The sequence below is a fragment of the Mesocricetus auratus genome, unplaced genomic scaffold (assembly GCF_017639785.1).
Source record: "Mesocricetus auratus isolate SY011 unplaced genomic scaffold, BCM_Maur_2.0 Super-Scaffold_100008, whole genome shotgun sequence".
Lineage (NCBI taxonomy): Eukaryota > Metazoa > Chordata > Mammalia > Rodentia > Cricetidae > Mesocricetus > Mesocricetus auratus.
Genome location: NW_024429192.1, coordinates 68695909 through 68709349, shown reverse-complemented (window position 1 = coordinate 68709349; position 13441 = coordinate 68695909). Strand labels below are relative to the sequence as shown.

General features: G+C 51.1%; 1 protein-coding gene across 4 annotated transcripts in view; it reads left to right on the top strand.

The window, feature by feature from the left end:
* Vps8 (VPS8 subunit of CORVET complex) overlaps window positions 1–13061 on the top strand; it is a 207857-nt gene extending 194796 nt beyond the window's left edge. For all 4 annotated transcript variants that reach the window (XM_005071628.4, XM_013114582.3, XM_005071629.4 and 1 more), the window contains 2 exons: window positions 9382–9462; window positions 12545–13061. In XM_005071628.4, the coding sequence (XP_005071685.1) occupies window positions 9382–9462; window positions 12545–12694 (231 nt within the window). In that variant the 3' untranslated portion in view covers window positions 12695–13061. The remainder of the gene's footprint in view (window positions 1–9381; window positions 9463–12544) is intronic.
* The last annotated feature ends 380 nt before the right edge of the window (window positions 13062–13441 follow it).

Genomic DNA, 13441 nt, shown 5'->3' with positions numbered 1-13441 from the left:
GCAGAAGCATGGTGAGCACCAGTACGGCACAGCTGGTTTACATGAGGCTCCTCCTGCAGTCAGCCTGGTTCTTCACACGACCTGCTCCCCTCTCAGCCAGCTGTCTCTTCCTCTGTGAGGGTCTGATGGAGTGAGCTTTGACGTTCCCGAGCAGAATCATGAAGACTGCCTAGGAGGCCAGAGGCCACCTGTGTGCCTGACCCAGGCAGGCCCGTTTCTCCGTGCTCCTTTAAGTGAATGTTTTGTCAGGCTTCTTTCAGACTGGTACTGAGACCATGACAGTAAAAGATGTCCTTGGAAGTGCCTCCATTCAGATCGGTGCCCCACCACTGGTGTGACCGTTGGCGCATCAGTAAAGTGACACCTCGTGGGGTGCCGTGGCATTTGATGAGACAGTGCAGAGAATGCCTTGCACCGTGCTGGCACACGGCAGTGACACTGAGCTGCAACAGTCTTGCCGGCTGTTCCTCTTTATACAGCACAGAAGCTCCAGCCAGCACTGCCAGCATTCGCCCATTCTGCTGTGAAAGGTCATTATGTCACTGTTGTCGCTTTAGAGCCCAGATTGCTTCTTTAGCCTGTCCCTGGTTTGCCACTCTCTCGGGCAGCTTAATAGCCTGATGAGTTATTCCATTATCTGATTCTTCATTAGCTGTGACCTATGGATTTTTGAGTTACTAGGATGTAAGAGGGCCTGAAGGGTCAGGTACTCCGTGTGAGGGCATACTGTGTTAGACGTTCAGGAAGGGCACGTTCTGTTCGCAGAGCAGGTGCTGAGGTTCACTCTTACCTTTGAGGCTGAAGTTTCATTTTAACAAAGAGCTTTAAACGGTTAAGACTCTAGGTTGAAACAGTTTAGATGGTAGCAAAAACCTAGCTAACAGTGATAGCCGATTGATTATAGTGCTAACAGATTTCAAAATGAAGTTGAGGACAGGCAGGTAAAAAGCCAAAATATGGTTTTTATTGCATGTATAACACAGCAAGCTATGTTGGCTCAGTACACCAAGGGCCCAAGGCTCTCCAAAGCACGTTAGGTGGAAAGATGATTGGGAAATGAAATCCTTGCGTATGGATTATGAGCAAGAAGTGAACAAGCAGGGTGCAGCTCTCTGTGCCTGTCGTGCTCTTGTATGTGCTGGGAAGGCTCACGTGCAGGCTCCCTGGACTCACATCCCTGCTTCAGGGTGGCAGTGACTCACGCTTCTGCGGTGAAGCTGGCTGTGTGGCCAAGAGGTCCACATGCCCCGGTCGGTTTTCTCTGGCGGCGGGAATTGCAGCTCACTCACACCACATCTGTGAGTCACCCAGCTTTGCAGTGTGCTGGCATGCTGTGCGCACCTCACATGCCTCTCCCCAGGGCTCTCACTGATCACCAAGACCTCATTTTCGACAGGATTTCCTTTAATGCAGAGCATTGCAGGTCATTTGCAGGGCAGCACTGTTTCTTCCTCTAAAATGTTCAGCTGCAGTTTAGTTTCCAGTCCTTAGTGGTGGACTGACTTCATCACCGGAAAGAAACTTGCTATGCGGTAGCACCAGTCACTTCTCCTCCTGTTGTGACTGGGGAATCAGTCCTACCTAGTTCCGTGCTAGGATGGAAGGGCTATGCTAGGGGAAGGGCTGTGTGTTATGGCTTGCCACACTGCTCAGGTTTTTGATTGTTGTCTTTTTTTTCCCCTCCATTTTTATTTAAATTGTATTTTTTTTTAGAAATATGTGAATATACCCATCTCTTTCACCATTCCCTCTCTGCCCTCTAACTCCTCCTGTGCCTCCCCTCTCTCAGATTCATGACCTTCTTTAATTTTTATTGTTACATGTATACATGCATGCATACATATATACACACACACATGCATGCATATAACCTATTGAATCCATTTAATGTCATTTGTATACACATGTGTTTAGTGTTGGTCACTAGGATTGGATAGCCTATCAAGGGACTTGTCCCTGGAGAAAACTAAGGCTTCCTTCCTCAGCAGCCATTGAGTGTTGTATCTCTTCTTACAGGGCTGGAGTCTTTTAGAACTGTCTCCATCCACATCAGCGTGTCAGCTGGTGTTGTCATTATGCAGGTCTTGTTTAGGCAGCCATATTGTTGTGACTTCATGGGTGCCGCATCCCTGAAATGTCAAGAAAACACAATTTTGCAGCAGGTATCATGATTCTTTGGCTTTTACAGTCTTTCCGCCCCTCCTCTGTGATTGTCCCAAAAGCGGGTAGCATTGTAGACATACAACCGGGTGCTGCTGCGGAAGAATACAGTTAGAAGTTATAGGTTTAGGAAATGGCAATAGGAAGTTTTTAAGTTTTCATTATAGAGATTTTTTTTACCTGCTTGATTATGTTCATCCCTAGCTATTTTAATTTTTGAGGCTGTTGTGAATGGGAGCGTGTTCTTGATCTGTTTCTTAGATTCCCCACTATTGGCATGTAGAGAGGCTGTGTTTTAACTTGGTTTTGTATCCTCTGCCATAAGAGTGCTCATTTCTACGTGTTTTCTTGTGGAATTCCCATTGTTCCTGCTTTCACTCTGTGCCTGACACTGTCTGGAAAATCAGTTTCTCTGTGCAGCATCTTTTCACTGAATCTTATTTCCCTTCTGGGCTGTTTTGTGACAGTGCCTCTAGTTGGCTGCCCTAGTTTGCTTTTGATTCACACCAAAAGCCACAATTGGCTTCAGTAACCACCACTGTGTTCCTCAAACCTCTCAGGCCCTAAATATGCATTGTCTCCTGGCGCCCGCATCCTCTGGATGGTAGAATGTGGTCCACAGTAGCAGTACTCTGAAATAAATTGTAACTTGGGCCCAGTGGGTTACACAGGAAGCTGGTGAGCAGATGAGAGCTCAGGTGTCCTGACCCCGGCCCATTGAACTTTCTAGTAGGCACTTCCAGCGTAAGACAATCACTCGAGGTTACTGCTACCATTATTAAACATCAAATGGGAACCAGATCCATATGATTTGTAAGTCTCACGATAACTCTGCAAAGTAGAGTTTCACCCAGACTGAGAGAAGTTAAGTATCTCCAGAACCACTCAGCTAGAATCCAGGTAGAGCCAATGGCTGTCAGAAACTCAGCGCTGTTTTCTGCATTGCAGAGGGTTTATAGGAAACTGTTAGACAAGGAAGGATGCTGTCACTCGCCTTTCCTATCCCTCCAGTCATCGGTTGAGCAGATCTTGATTCCAAAGCTGCTTCAGGCTGGGCTTGGTGCTGGCGAGCAGGCTGCCCTGCCTGACCCTGCCCTTGTATAGCTCCCATTTTCAAGGTGCCATTCTCTTTTGCCCCCACCCTCCCATGCAGCATGCCCGTTCGTGTTCCCTGCACTGTGGCCTCTGCATTGTGCTGCAGTGCTGCTTCTGGGTCTCTGGTCACATTAGGATGAGGTCCCATGAAGGCACATGATGGAGACTGGCCGTGTATGCAGGGCCTACAGGCCATTTGTGTCCTCTAAGTACCAGCCCCTGTGAGAGCTCTTGGAGTCCTGGGCTGACTTTCCTTCCAGCTGCTTAACCATTTCATATTGGGAGCTCTGATCAGTATCCCTGTTCACTAAAGCAAGAGCAGCCCACCCTTCTCAGAGAGAGCCAGGGGCTCACCTAAGCTTGTGTGCATAGCGATTGTTGAAGGCAGCATCAGCTCCGGCACAGGGACACAGCTCAGACCTCCAGCCCCAGCATCTCCGGTGGCACAGGCCTTGCTTGGTAATTTTTTTCCCTGACATTTAAAAATGATACTTTCCCCAAACTGGATAAAATAAAATAAGATTAATGGTTTGGCTGACATGTAGGATAAACATACCCGAAATCACAGGAACCTTTACAAAGTCCAGCTGTAAAATTGGCAGCTCAGAATGAATCATGATGTGGGTTTTAGCAAATGTCGGCTGTACAGGTTTTTGAGTACAGAGTGCTGAGGAGAGAATGAATAAGATCTAGGGCTGAACCAGGCATGGTGGCCCTGTCAGAGGCCCTCCCTCTTACTGCTAAACTGTTTGTTACTGGTAGTTCAGGGGTGAGGAATTTGTTGCCTTTAGTTGTAGCTGCATCAGTGACCCAACCAGGCTCCACTTCTTTTTTATTTATTTAAAATAAAAACAATCTTATTTTACATACAGATCCCAGTTCCCTCTCCCTCCCGTCCTCCCATGCCCACCACCAACCCCCTATCCCACCCCCTATCCCAGTGATACACCTTCTCCAACGAGGCCACACCTCCTAATCCTTCCTAAACAGTTCCACTAACTGGGGTGCAGGCCTTCATATACATGAGCCTATGGGGCCATTCTCAGTCAAACAGCACAGATACCTAATTAGAAGCCCCTTCTCATGGCAGCTCCAAGAAATGTAAAGAAACAGCACCTTGGCAAGGCCAGAGCTCAGAGCCAGCCCTGCCAGCTCACCTGGGTATGCTAGGTGACTTGAAAACTGTCCTCCATGTGCACGTGTTAGTTCTGTGCTTTTTTTTGGACAAGCCTCCCAACTGTCTTCAATTTACATTGACCTGTGTACATGGTAAGAATGTAAAATGCTCCTTCCGGAAAGATTCGAACAAACCATTTAGCAAGGACACTGTGGTCTGGTTAAACAATCTTAGCAAGGATTGCCAGGGTACATGTGAACCCAGCAAATGTTGAAAGCAACATACCTAACTGAGTCACCTTGAGGGGGAAGTGCTAATTAATTGGCTGGATACAGTTGAACCAGGAACTAAAACACCTAGAACCTAAAAGTATCCTGTTGCCATCAGGACACATAAGGAACAGTGAAGACATCCTCCCCTCAGCTGCTTGAGATGAGAGTCTTCAAACCCCACCCCACACCTGCCATCCTAGATCTGCTTTTATGACGAAAGCATTTAAGAGACTCCTATCATGTATCCCAGGCTGGCTCAGAACAAACTGTCCTGCCTCAGCCTCCCACACTATGGGGTCTCCATAGGACACTACCATTCAGAGTCAGCATTTAACAGCACCCCTGAGCGATTCCCCTTCACTCTGGAGTCTGAGACGCACTGGGTCAGAAACTGTGGAATGAACCTTATCTGAGACGTCTGCACTTGTGACTCAGCCAGCAACTCCCATGGGCAGGCACTGGTGTATCCTGTGCCCAGAATAGACCCACAGCTTAGCTGTACAGTATTTCCCAGGGGCTTGACGGCGTGGTTCTGTTTTTAGCAGTAGTTTTCTACTACCCTGTGACACGACCTTCACTTTGCTAAAAAGATAGCAATTGCTTCCAAAATATGTCTGCTGGAATAAAATGAGTAAACAAGAAAAATCTACATTTTTTAAAAACTGCATGTCTGTGAGAAATAATATAAAACCAGGGTTTATCTCAGCCCACAGAAATAATTGCCACCAAGTTCTCTTCAGCCACTGTTTCTCTGGCAGTAGGACCATTTAACCTAAACAAGGTGGGTCAGCTGCTCAGGAGGCAAAGATGGACTGAATGCAGGTTTGAGGCCAGCTTGCAGGGGGACCTGGCTAAGGTTGGGGAGGAATGGACCAGGAAGGAAGGAAGGAAAGAAAGAAGGAAGAACAATTAGTAGCAAAACTTAAGTGATCACAGTGTCCAACACAGGTTTTTCTTTACAGGGTCTGAGGGAAATTTCAGTAGATCTTGGGAAGTGGCCAGGACCATAATGATCTTATGATTCTACAGTGCAGTTCCCTGGCATTTGATACATGATTTAGTATCTCCTCGGTCCAAAGACCAATTTACACAAGTATCTCCATAAGGGGACAGCTTTCCTTGCTGTCACTGCTCTGCCGTGTGTTGGCTTTTGCCGCGTCTTTTAAATAACCTGCCTTCCCTAGTGTTTTCCTGTTGTTGGTTGTTTTTGCTCTTTGACTCTTTTGGGGCCCACCACTCAGCTCTCAGATAAATCACACCAGAAAGCGTATTATTACTTACGAATGCTTATTTCTAGCTAGCTTTCCTTAGTTTAAAGTATCCCATCTGCCCTTTGCCTTTGGGCTTTTCCCTTTGCTTCTGTATCTTACTTTCGCTCTTACTGTGTGGCCGGCCGGCCGGCCGGCCGGCCGGCCGCAACACCTAGCGTTCTCCTCACCTTGATCTCTCTTCTCTCTCTATTTATTCTCTCTGCCTGGCAGCCCCGCCTATTCTCTCTCCTGCCTTGCTGTTGGTTGTTCAACTCTTTACTCGACCAATCAGGTGTTTTAGACAGGCAAAGTAGCACAACTTCACAGAGTTAAACAATGCAACAAAAAAGAGTGCAACACATCTCTGCATCATTAGACAAATGTTCCACAGCATAAACAAATGCAGCACATCTTAAAGTAACCACCCACAAGTCCCTCCTCTGCATGCTTCTTGCTGGACCCTTCTTATTGAACCCTGCTGTGCTCGTTAGCTTCCACCTTCAGCTTGACAGCACCTAGAGCCCAGATGAAGAATGAATCTCAATCAGGTGAGCCTGTGAGCCTGTGGGTGTGTCTGTGGGTGAGCCTGTGGGTGTGTCTGTGGGTGTGTCTGTGGGGTACTGTCTTGATTGTTAGTTGATGGAGGAGGGCCCAGCCCACAGTAGATCACACCATTCCCCCACCCTACACTCATCCATGGGGTCCCTTTTTTTCTCAAAGTCCATTGGCTACCAGTCCTTTAGGACAAAGGGGCAGAAGCAGCAACAAAAAGCTTTGTACGGCCTGTGAACACGACGGAGACAGTCCTCTGGGAGAGGACTTCAGTGAGACAGTTCAACTTTATTCTACAGTATAGGGGTATATAGGAGTGGAGTGGTAGCTGGGGCAGATCCTAATTTTCATTAGGTGGCATGCTCCTATAATGTAGCTGGATTAGCGACCCTATGAAAACAGCTAGAGCTTGTTACTTAATTACCTTGTGGACAGCTGGGGAAGAGCATTTGTAGGGAAGGGTATCAAGGGTCATCCTTGTGATAAATCAGGCATCTGGGCCTAGAGACATCCTCCAGATAAGGCTAGGTGAGAACAGAGAGTCCCTGCTGGGCAGGGGAGGGAGTCCTCCAAAGTGTGCTGAGTCCTGGGAGAGCTGCTAAATTATGGTAGCCTGCAACATCTGACCAGTGGGGCGTCCCAATACACCCCTACCCCTCCTATCCCTTCACCCATACCCATCTCACCCACACCCACCTCTGCTACCCCCACCCATCCACCCACCCCCACAGGGCATCCTGAGCACTTAGAGAGGAGAAAGCTAGCTTCTAGGAGGCAGAGATGATGCTCATGCCGTCTGCCCCGACTGTGGATTCGATGTTTTAGTTTCCTGCCTTGATTTCACTGAAGTGATGTACTGAAACCTGGACTGTAACCTAATAATCCATCTTCCCTAAGTTGTTCTTTGTCAAAGTATTTGCCACAATAAAGAAATGAAGCTAGAACACCTTGCCACACAGTAACCAGGGCTGGTCCCTTATATGGGACATGGCAGAGGTGCAGAATGGCCGGTACAGGACATGTGTCCCCTCCCCATCTGTCTGCTCCCAGTCTGGGCACTGGTGCTAACGGGTCTGAGGGAGGTGCTGGGCCGTGCTTGCCAGTGGTTGTGTCTTAACAGGTGGCATTTCCCTTCTGGGCTTTGGTTTGAGCCAAGCTTGGTGTATTTATCAGACCTTCAGGTCTTAGAACCTCCTTGACCATCTTATAAAACCTGTCAGACGTGTGATGTGTACTCTTTCCAGTGTCTTTTTTCCCTGCCAAATAGTGTTGAGGCCAAGTGGTTCTTAACACGTGTCAAGGAAGCTTTAACACTCTCAGGCTGTAGTGGGCTCCTTCATCTGGCGCAAGACCCGGTGAAATGAGTGTAGCTAAATGAGAGTGAGCCCCAAGAGGTCCCCCCCTTACCCTTCTCATCCACTCCGCACTTCCTCAAGCCACCTCCTCAGCCAGCCATTATTACCACACGCATCAAGAAGGCAGCCATAAGCTAGACCAGCTACGACATCCTGTCTGGGGAGCTGTGAGCCTGCTTCTCTTCAGCTGCTGCTTTCTGAAGCATCAGACTTCTTCCCTCCTGCTGGATGACAGCTGTGGTACCTGCAGGTGGGGCCAGCAAGGCGGGTCTCACGCAGTGCTGTTTCCGTGCCCAGGCAGCTGTCTCCTGTGCAAATGTGACGGGAAAGAAGCAGAGCCATTTCTACGACAAAGGCAGCTAACATGTGTCTCACAGTGTCTCAGGGTCACAGCTGGGTCAGCGAGACACCTCCGCGGCCACTGCCACCACACCTGACAGCCCTAGGACTCACAGAGAGCAAAACTGACTCCTATATGTTGTTCTGTGACCTCCACTCAGGAGCCATGGCATGCACACACAGTCCGGATTAACTAATTAATTAAAGTTAACAACCTTCTAGGTGGGAAAGCGAATCTGCCAGGGCCTTTCTCGTAGAGTGCTTTTGAGGACTTGGTGAGCTGGCCCACTGGCGGCGTGAAGCAGCCAGGACCCCAATGTGCTCAGCGATGTTACTAGTGGTCGTGTCTGCACCAGGCCTCAGCCCTGACCCTCTGGCTTCCATGTCAACCCCCACACGCCTCAGCACCGAAGCCGCTCTGGTCACCCATGTAGGGTATATGTATATGTTTGAGAAGCCCTTTGCCTTTCTGCCTGAGAGGTTCATAGTATGTGGCAACAACAGACAGTTTTTATTAGTCTAATGCACAAATACAAAGTACTTTGGAGATAAACCTCTAACCAAGGGTTCCTCTGAGGTGTAGCCAAAACAGTTCATGACTGAGCACTGGCCTGGTAGGAGGCAGACGATCATCTAGCTTAAACGTCAGTGACCTCCCAAGGGTCACCTCCAGGCTCAGAGGAGTGAAACACCTCTCTGAGGTCATGTGGGGTGAGTGCTAGTGTTCAGATATGCTGCTGACCCCTCCCCTGGGATCCCTCTCCTCTCCCCAGGTATGAGTTAAACAAGGTCTGCTGCAGCACTGGCAGGCTCCTGGGGGAAAGGGGACAATGGACAGACAGATGACAGAGGTGCTCCAGCATCCCCTCCTCAGGCTGCATTAGACTGGCCTTGCAGCCAGAGTTATAATGAACAAGGAAATGGCAAAGAAAGGCTGTCTGTGGGAGCCTCACTAGGTGATGGATATGGGTGTTCAAGAGTTGGTGGACCAAAGGCACTCCCCCTGAAGCCTCCAGGGAGGTCATGAGTGTGCCGATGGTGCACTGATGGAGGCTGAGGTGGTTGGAGCATCAAAGCGGGCCTTAGAAGGATGCTCAGACAAATCCCCCAGCTGACAGGACTATAATTTTCTTCAGACACAAGAGGGAACTACCGTGTCTTGCTTCGTCTATGAGAGGAAGGTCAGAGGTTGCCCAGGGACAGACATGTCATTACTGACCTGACCGTTCTTTATTCCCTAGGCGAACTCAGAGCCTGCTCTCGACCCACAGCAAATCCAAGCCTTCGACCAGCTCTGCCGGCTCTACCGAGGAAGTTCTCGGGTAATGTGTGTGTTTATGTTTCCGTTTGCGATTTGGACTTACTGTTCCGAGTCCTGCTTCCAGCTCCAGCTTGGAAGGTGCCCCGTTGCACCTGTTCTGACCTCATGGTCCACCAGCCCTGGCCCCAAGAGCACTCAGAATGCGACACAAGGGCAAAGGCAAAAGAGGCGTCTGTTACCTCCCGGGGGCCATGAGCACACAGAGCTGTACATGGCCTGTCTCCAGAGAGAGCAAACTAGAGGCCTGTGTCCTCCTTCAGGAGGACTCTGTTTATATCCCAGACTGCCAAAGCTGCCCTACAGCCAGGCGCTCCTCAGCATCTGCCTCAGTTGTATTTGAGCCACGAAAGACCAATACTAAGCAATGGTGGCTTGAACTAACTGGGAGTATAAACGCAGAGAGCCAGGACACCATCCCTGAGCCTCCCGGTATCCCCAGCTTGAGGCTTACTCTCACGTAGTTCTGCATGGTGGGTCCAGCTCTGGCCACAGCTTCTGCATGCCAGCTAGCAAGCAGAGTGAAAGGAAGATGAGGCTAGCCCCTCCTTCAAGAACAGTGGCCAGAAGTTGTATATACTAACCTCCCTTGTCTACAAGGTAGGTCTGTGACCCCCCACTAGCTGCAGTGAAGACTGAGGATTGGACATGGCTAAACTTTTGGTCCCTTCCAACTGTGGGAGGAGGTTGCAGACTTGAAGGCTACTAGCAGTCAGCCCTGCACAGGCATCCACGGCAGGCTGAAGTGTTTCCCTGGGCTCTCAGCCTGCCTGCCTTGCCTGGGATGGCCTGTGTCCCATCCAGTCATCAAGAGCTCAGGCCTGGTGCAGCCTGGGCTCAGCCTCACCCTGTGGAAGCCTGGCAGCGTCTTCTCTCCAGACATTTCCCCTCCAGACTGCCTGTGCTCTGGGGAAGGTTCCGTGTCACCACTGAGGCCATGCCACTCTGGCCAGGCACCCTTCGTGTCCCTTCCCTTCTGCACGGCCCATGCTGGCTCCCAGCCATGCCCGCCCGCTCGCTCCTCCACTCCATGCTATATCCGCATCCCACCCAGCCCGGCGCTTTTCTGAGCTCGTCTAGTCCCAGCTGCCTCTCGGCATGTAGCCCTGCTGTCACCCATTCCTGCAGACTCTGGGGATAAAGTGGCACTCGCCCTGGAGTCCTTGGTGTGCACAGAGGTTCTTTTTTCTGGAGACTTCCAGGACCTCCCAAGGGAGACCCTGCAGTTTTACTGAACTTGCTGGTGTCACTCTGTCCCTTCCTACCTGCCACCAAGTTCTGACCAGGAACTAGAATCAGAATCACCGTTCTGTCCACATACTGAGCCTTCCTTGGAGCCAGTGATCCCTAGCCACCTAGACAGAGGAAGGGACAGTGAGACTTAGAAATAGGAGCATGTTTTGTGGTTGGTCTCTTTGCCATGGTGTCAGAATGTAGGCACCCCTTGAGGACAGCATCCATCACCCCTTCGTTTGGAAACACTGGGCATAATCTCCTCACAGACCCTTCACGAGCTGACTGGATTATAGGGTTGGAAGTCCATGAGATGTGTCTCAAGCTGAGCGAGAAGTGTCTCTACCCCAAAGGCTACCCATGAGTCAGCCTCCTTCACGTGCTGCCTCACAGGCTAGAGGCTCACAGTCAGTGTGGGCGTGTGGTTACGCAGTGTTCGGGTCTGCCATGATGAACACCAAAAGCACTGGGAGAAAAGAAAGGGTTTGCTTCAGCTTACAGGCCACAGCCCACCAAGAGAGGGCAGGGCAGGAGCTCAGACAGGACCCTGGAGGCAGGAGCTGAAGCAGAGACCATGGAGGATGCTGCTTACTGGCTTGCCCCCTGGCTTCCTCGGCTACCCTTCTTCTGTAGCCCAGGGCCACCTGTCTAGGGGTGGCACCAGCTACAGTGCCACACCAGACTCTCCCACATCGACTAACAATAGAGGAAATTCCCCACAGACCTGCCCACAGGCCAGACAGATACAGTTGTGTCAGCTTGACAGCTGAAGCTGACTGACAGTGTGAGTTGCTGATCTGGGACTGAGGACTGGGTTGGTTTTGATAAATTGGGGCTTAGAGTGTAGAGGGCTTCTCTCGGCTCCCTAATATTGTAGCCAGTGGTTTTATTGTCAGCCATATGGTAACATGAGCTCAGCGCCATTAATCGCTTGTGTGAGGGGAGACCTCTTGCCAGAGATCAGAACAGCCGGAAGTCAGCAGGCAGCTTAGCGGAACAGAAATGGTCACGTGGATCCGAGGGTGAATTCTATCCTATCACTCATAGCTGGGTGGCCCAGAGTGAGTCACTCGCATGGTTCCATGGAGGACTATAAATGTCACCCATGAAAAGCACCCAGTCTGTCTGGCCTGAAAAGAGTTGCCTGTGGCTTGCAGAAACTCCTGGGGACTGACTGATGCCGGGAGACAGACAGATGCACACAGTCGCCCTGAGGCATTTGAAGGCTTAAGTTAGCACTGTGGGACAGTCCAGGTGTTGTCACTTAGCAGGCAGGAGGGCTCAGCTCCTGGGCATGGACTCCTCTGATCGTCAGGGGCATGTGGGCGTCAGCCCGCCAGGCTCTTCCTTGCAGAAAGCCAGCTAGATGAGAGGAGGCAACCGCGGCGGGCAGCCTGGCTTTTCAGTGGGCTGGCAGGAAGGGCTCCTCCCGGCAGCTGTTCAGAACTAGGGTAGTGCCAAGGCATATATACAGCTACAAGTAGGGAGGGTGTGTTTAGAGGAGAGTGCCACTTGGTGGCCAAACTGAATTGTCCTGGGTTACCATAGAGAGAGGTCAGAGCCAGTGGTAATAACCCTGGGCCGTGCGCCCAGAGAGGAAGGCACCAGAGGAAACCTGTGGAGAGTGGTCTGGAGAGCAGCCGTGCCTGGAGGGCGGCCATGACTATAGCGCTCCCACCCGAGGAGCCTCCTCCTGTGCCCAGAGGCACACTCCTTTCTGCAGACACCACCTTGGGACCCAAACTGAGCGTTTTCACTCCTTGTAGGCAGAGGACAGGACCCTCTCCACCTCTGTGTGCCCCCACAGAAGGACTGTGCCCTCCCACGCCTCACGGGTGTCCTCTTCTTCGCAGCTGGCTCTCCTTACGGAACTGTCCCAGAACCGCAGTGGTGACAGCTGTAGGCCGTTTGCAGGTTCCCAGAGCGGCCCTGCTTTCAACAGCATCTTCCAGAACGAGAACTTCCAGCTGCAGCTCGCACCTCCGCCTGTGGCTGAAGACTGAGGCTTCCCTGGAAGAGCGCCGCACCGCAGGAGGCAGGAGGGGACTCCTGGACAGCTCTGCCTCCCACACTCCTGCCCCTGTGCCCACCTGCCACCCTCCCGTCTAAGTGTAGTCCCCCTGATGTAGCATCAGTCCAGCAGGCAGGCCGGTTTCATCTTGCTTGGAATGCTGCCCAGCCCTTTAGAATAAAATGCACCAATGGCATCCCATGTAAGTAACATGGCAGTTACACGTCGGCCGAGGAATAGAAAGCTTGGCCTGGAGAGAGCAGCAGTGTGGGCAGCCATGCCTGCTGATGATGGTGTTAGAGCCCGTGTGAGCAGGGGACCTGTGCTTCAAAACAATAAACGTCTCAGTGTTCGATGCCTGCCCGACCCCGACTCAGTCTGTCAAATCAGGGACCCTCACACCGTTCAGACAAGCAGCTCCATCACAGGCTCCACGTGGGCCTCAACACCCAGGTGGCCTGAGGCCAGGTAGGGTGGCCAAGGAGAGAAAAGCCTGGACGCGTTGGTCCTGGAGCTTTCTGTCACTGTGTGGCAGCCATGCGGGCTACCGTGCCCAGAGACTCGGATGACCCACGTCATCAGTTAAGCTCGTGGACGGCTAAGCAAACCCACAGGAACTAGATGAGCAGACCGGGCACAGAAAGCAGAGCCTGCCCTGCAGTGCGTAAACGGGCTTAGAGTTGCTAACCTCACCCTCCTGGAGTGGCACCCGCCCCAGCCCGCCCCCCAAGAGCTGCAG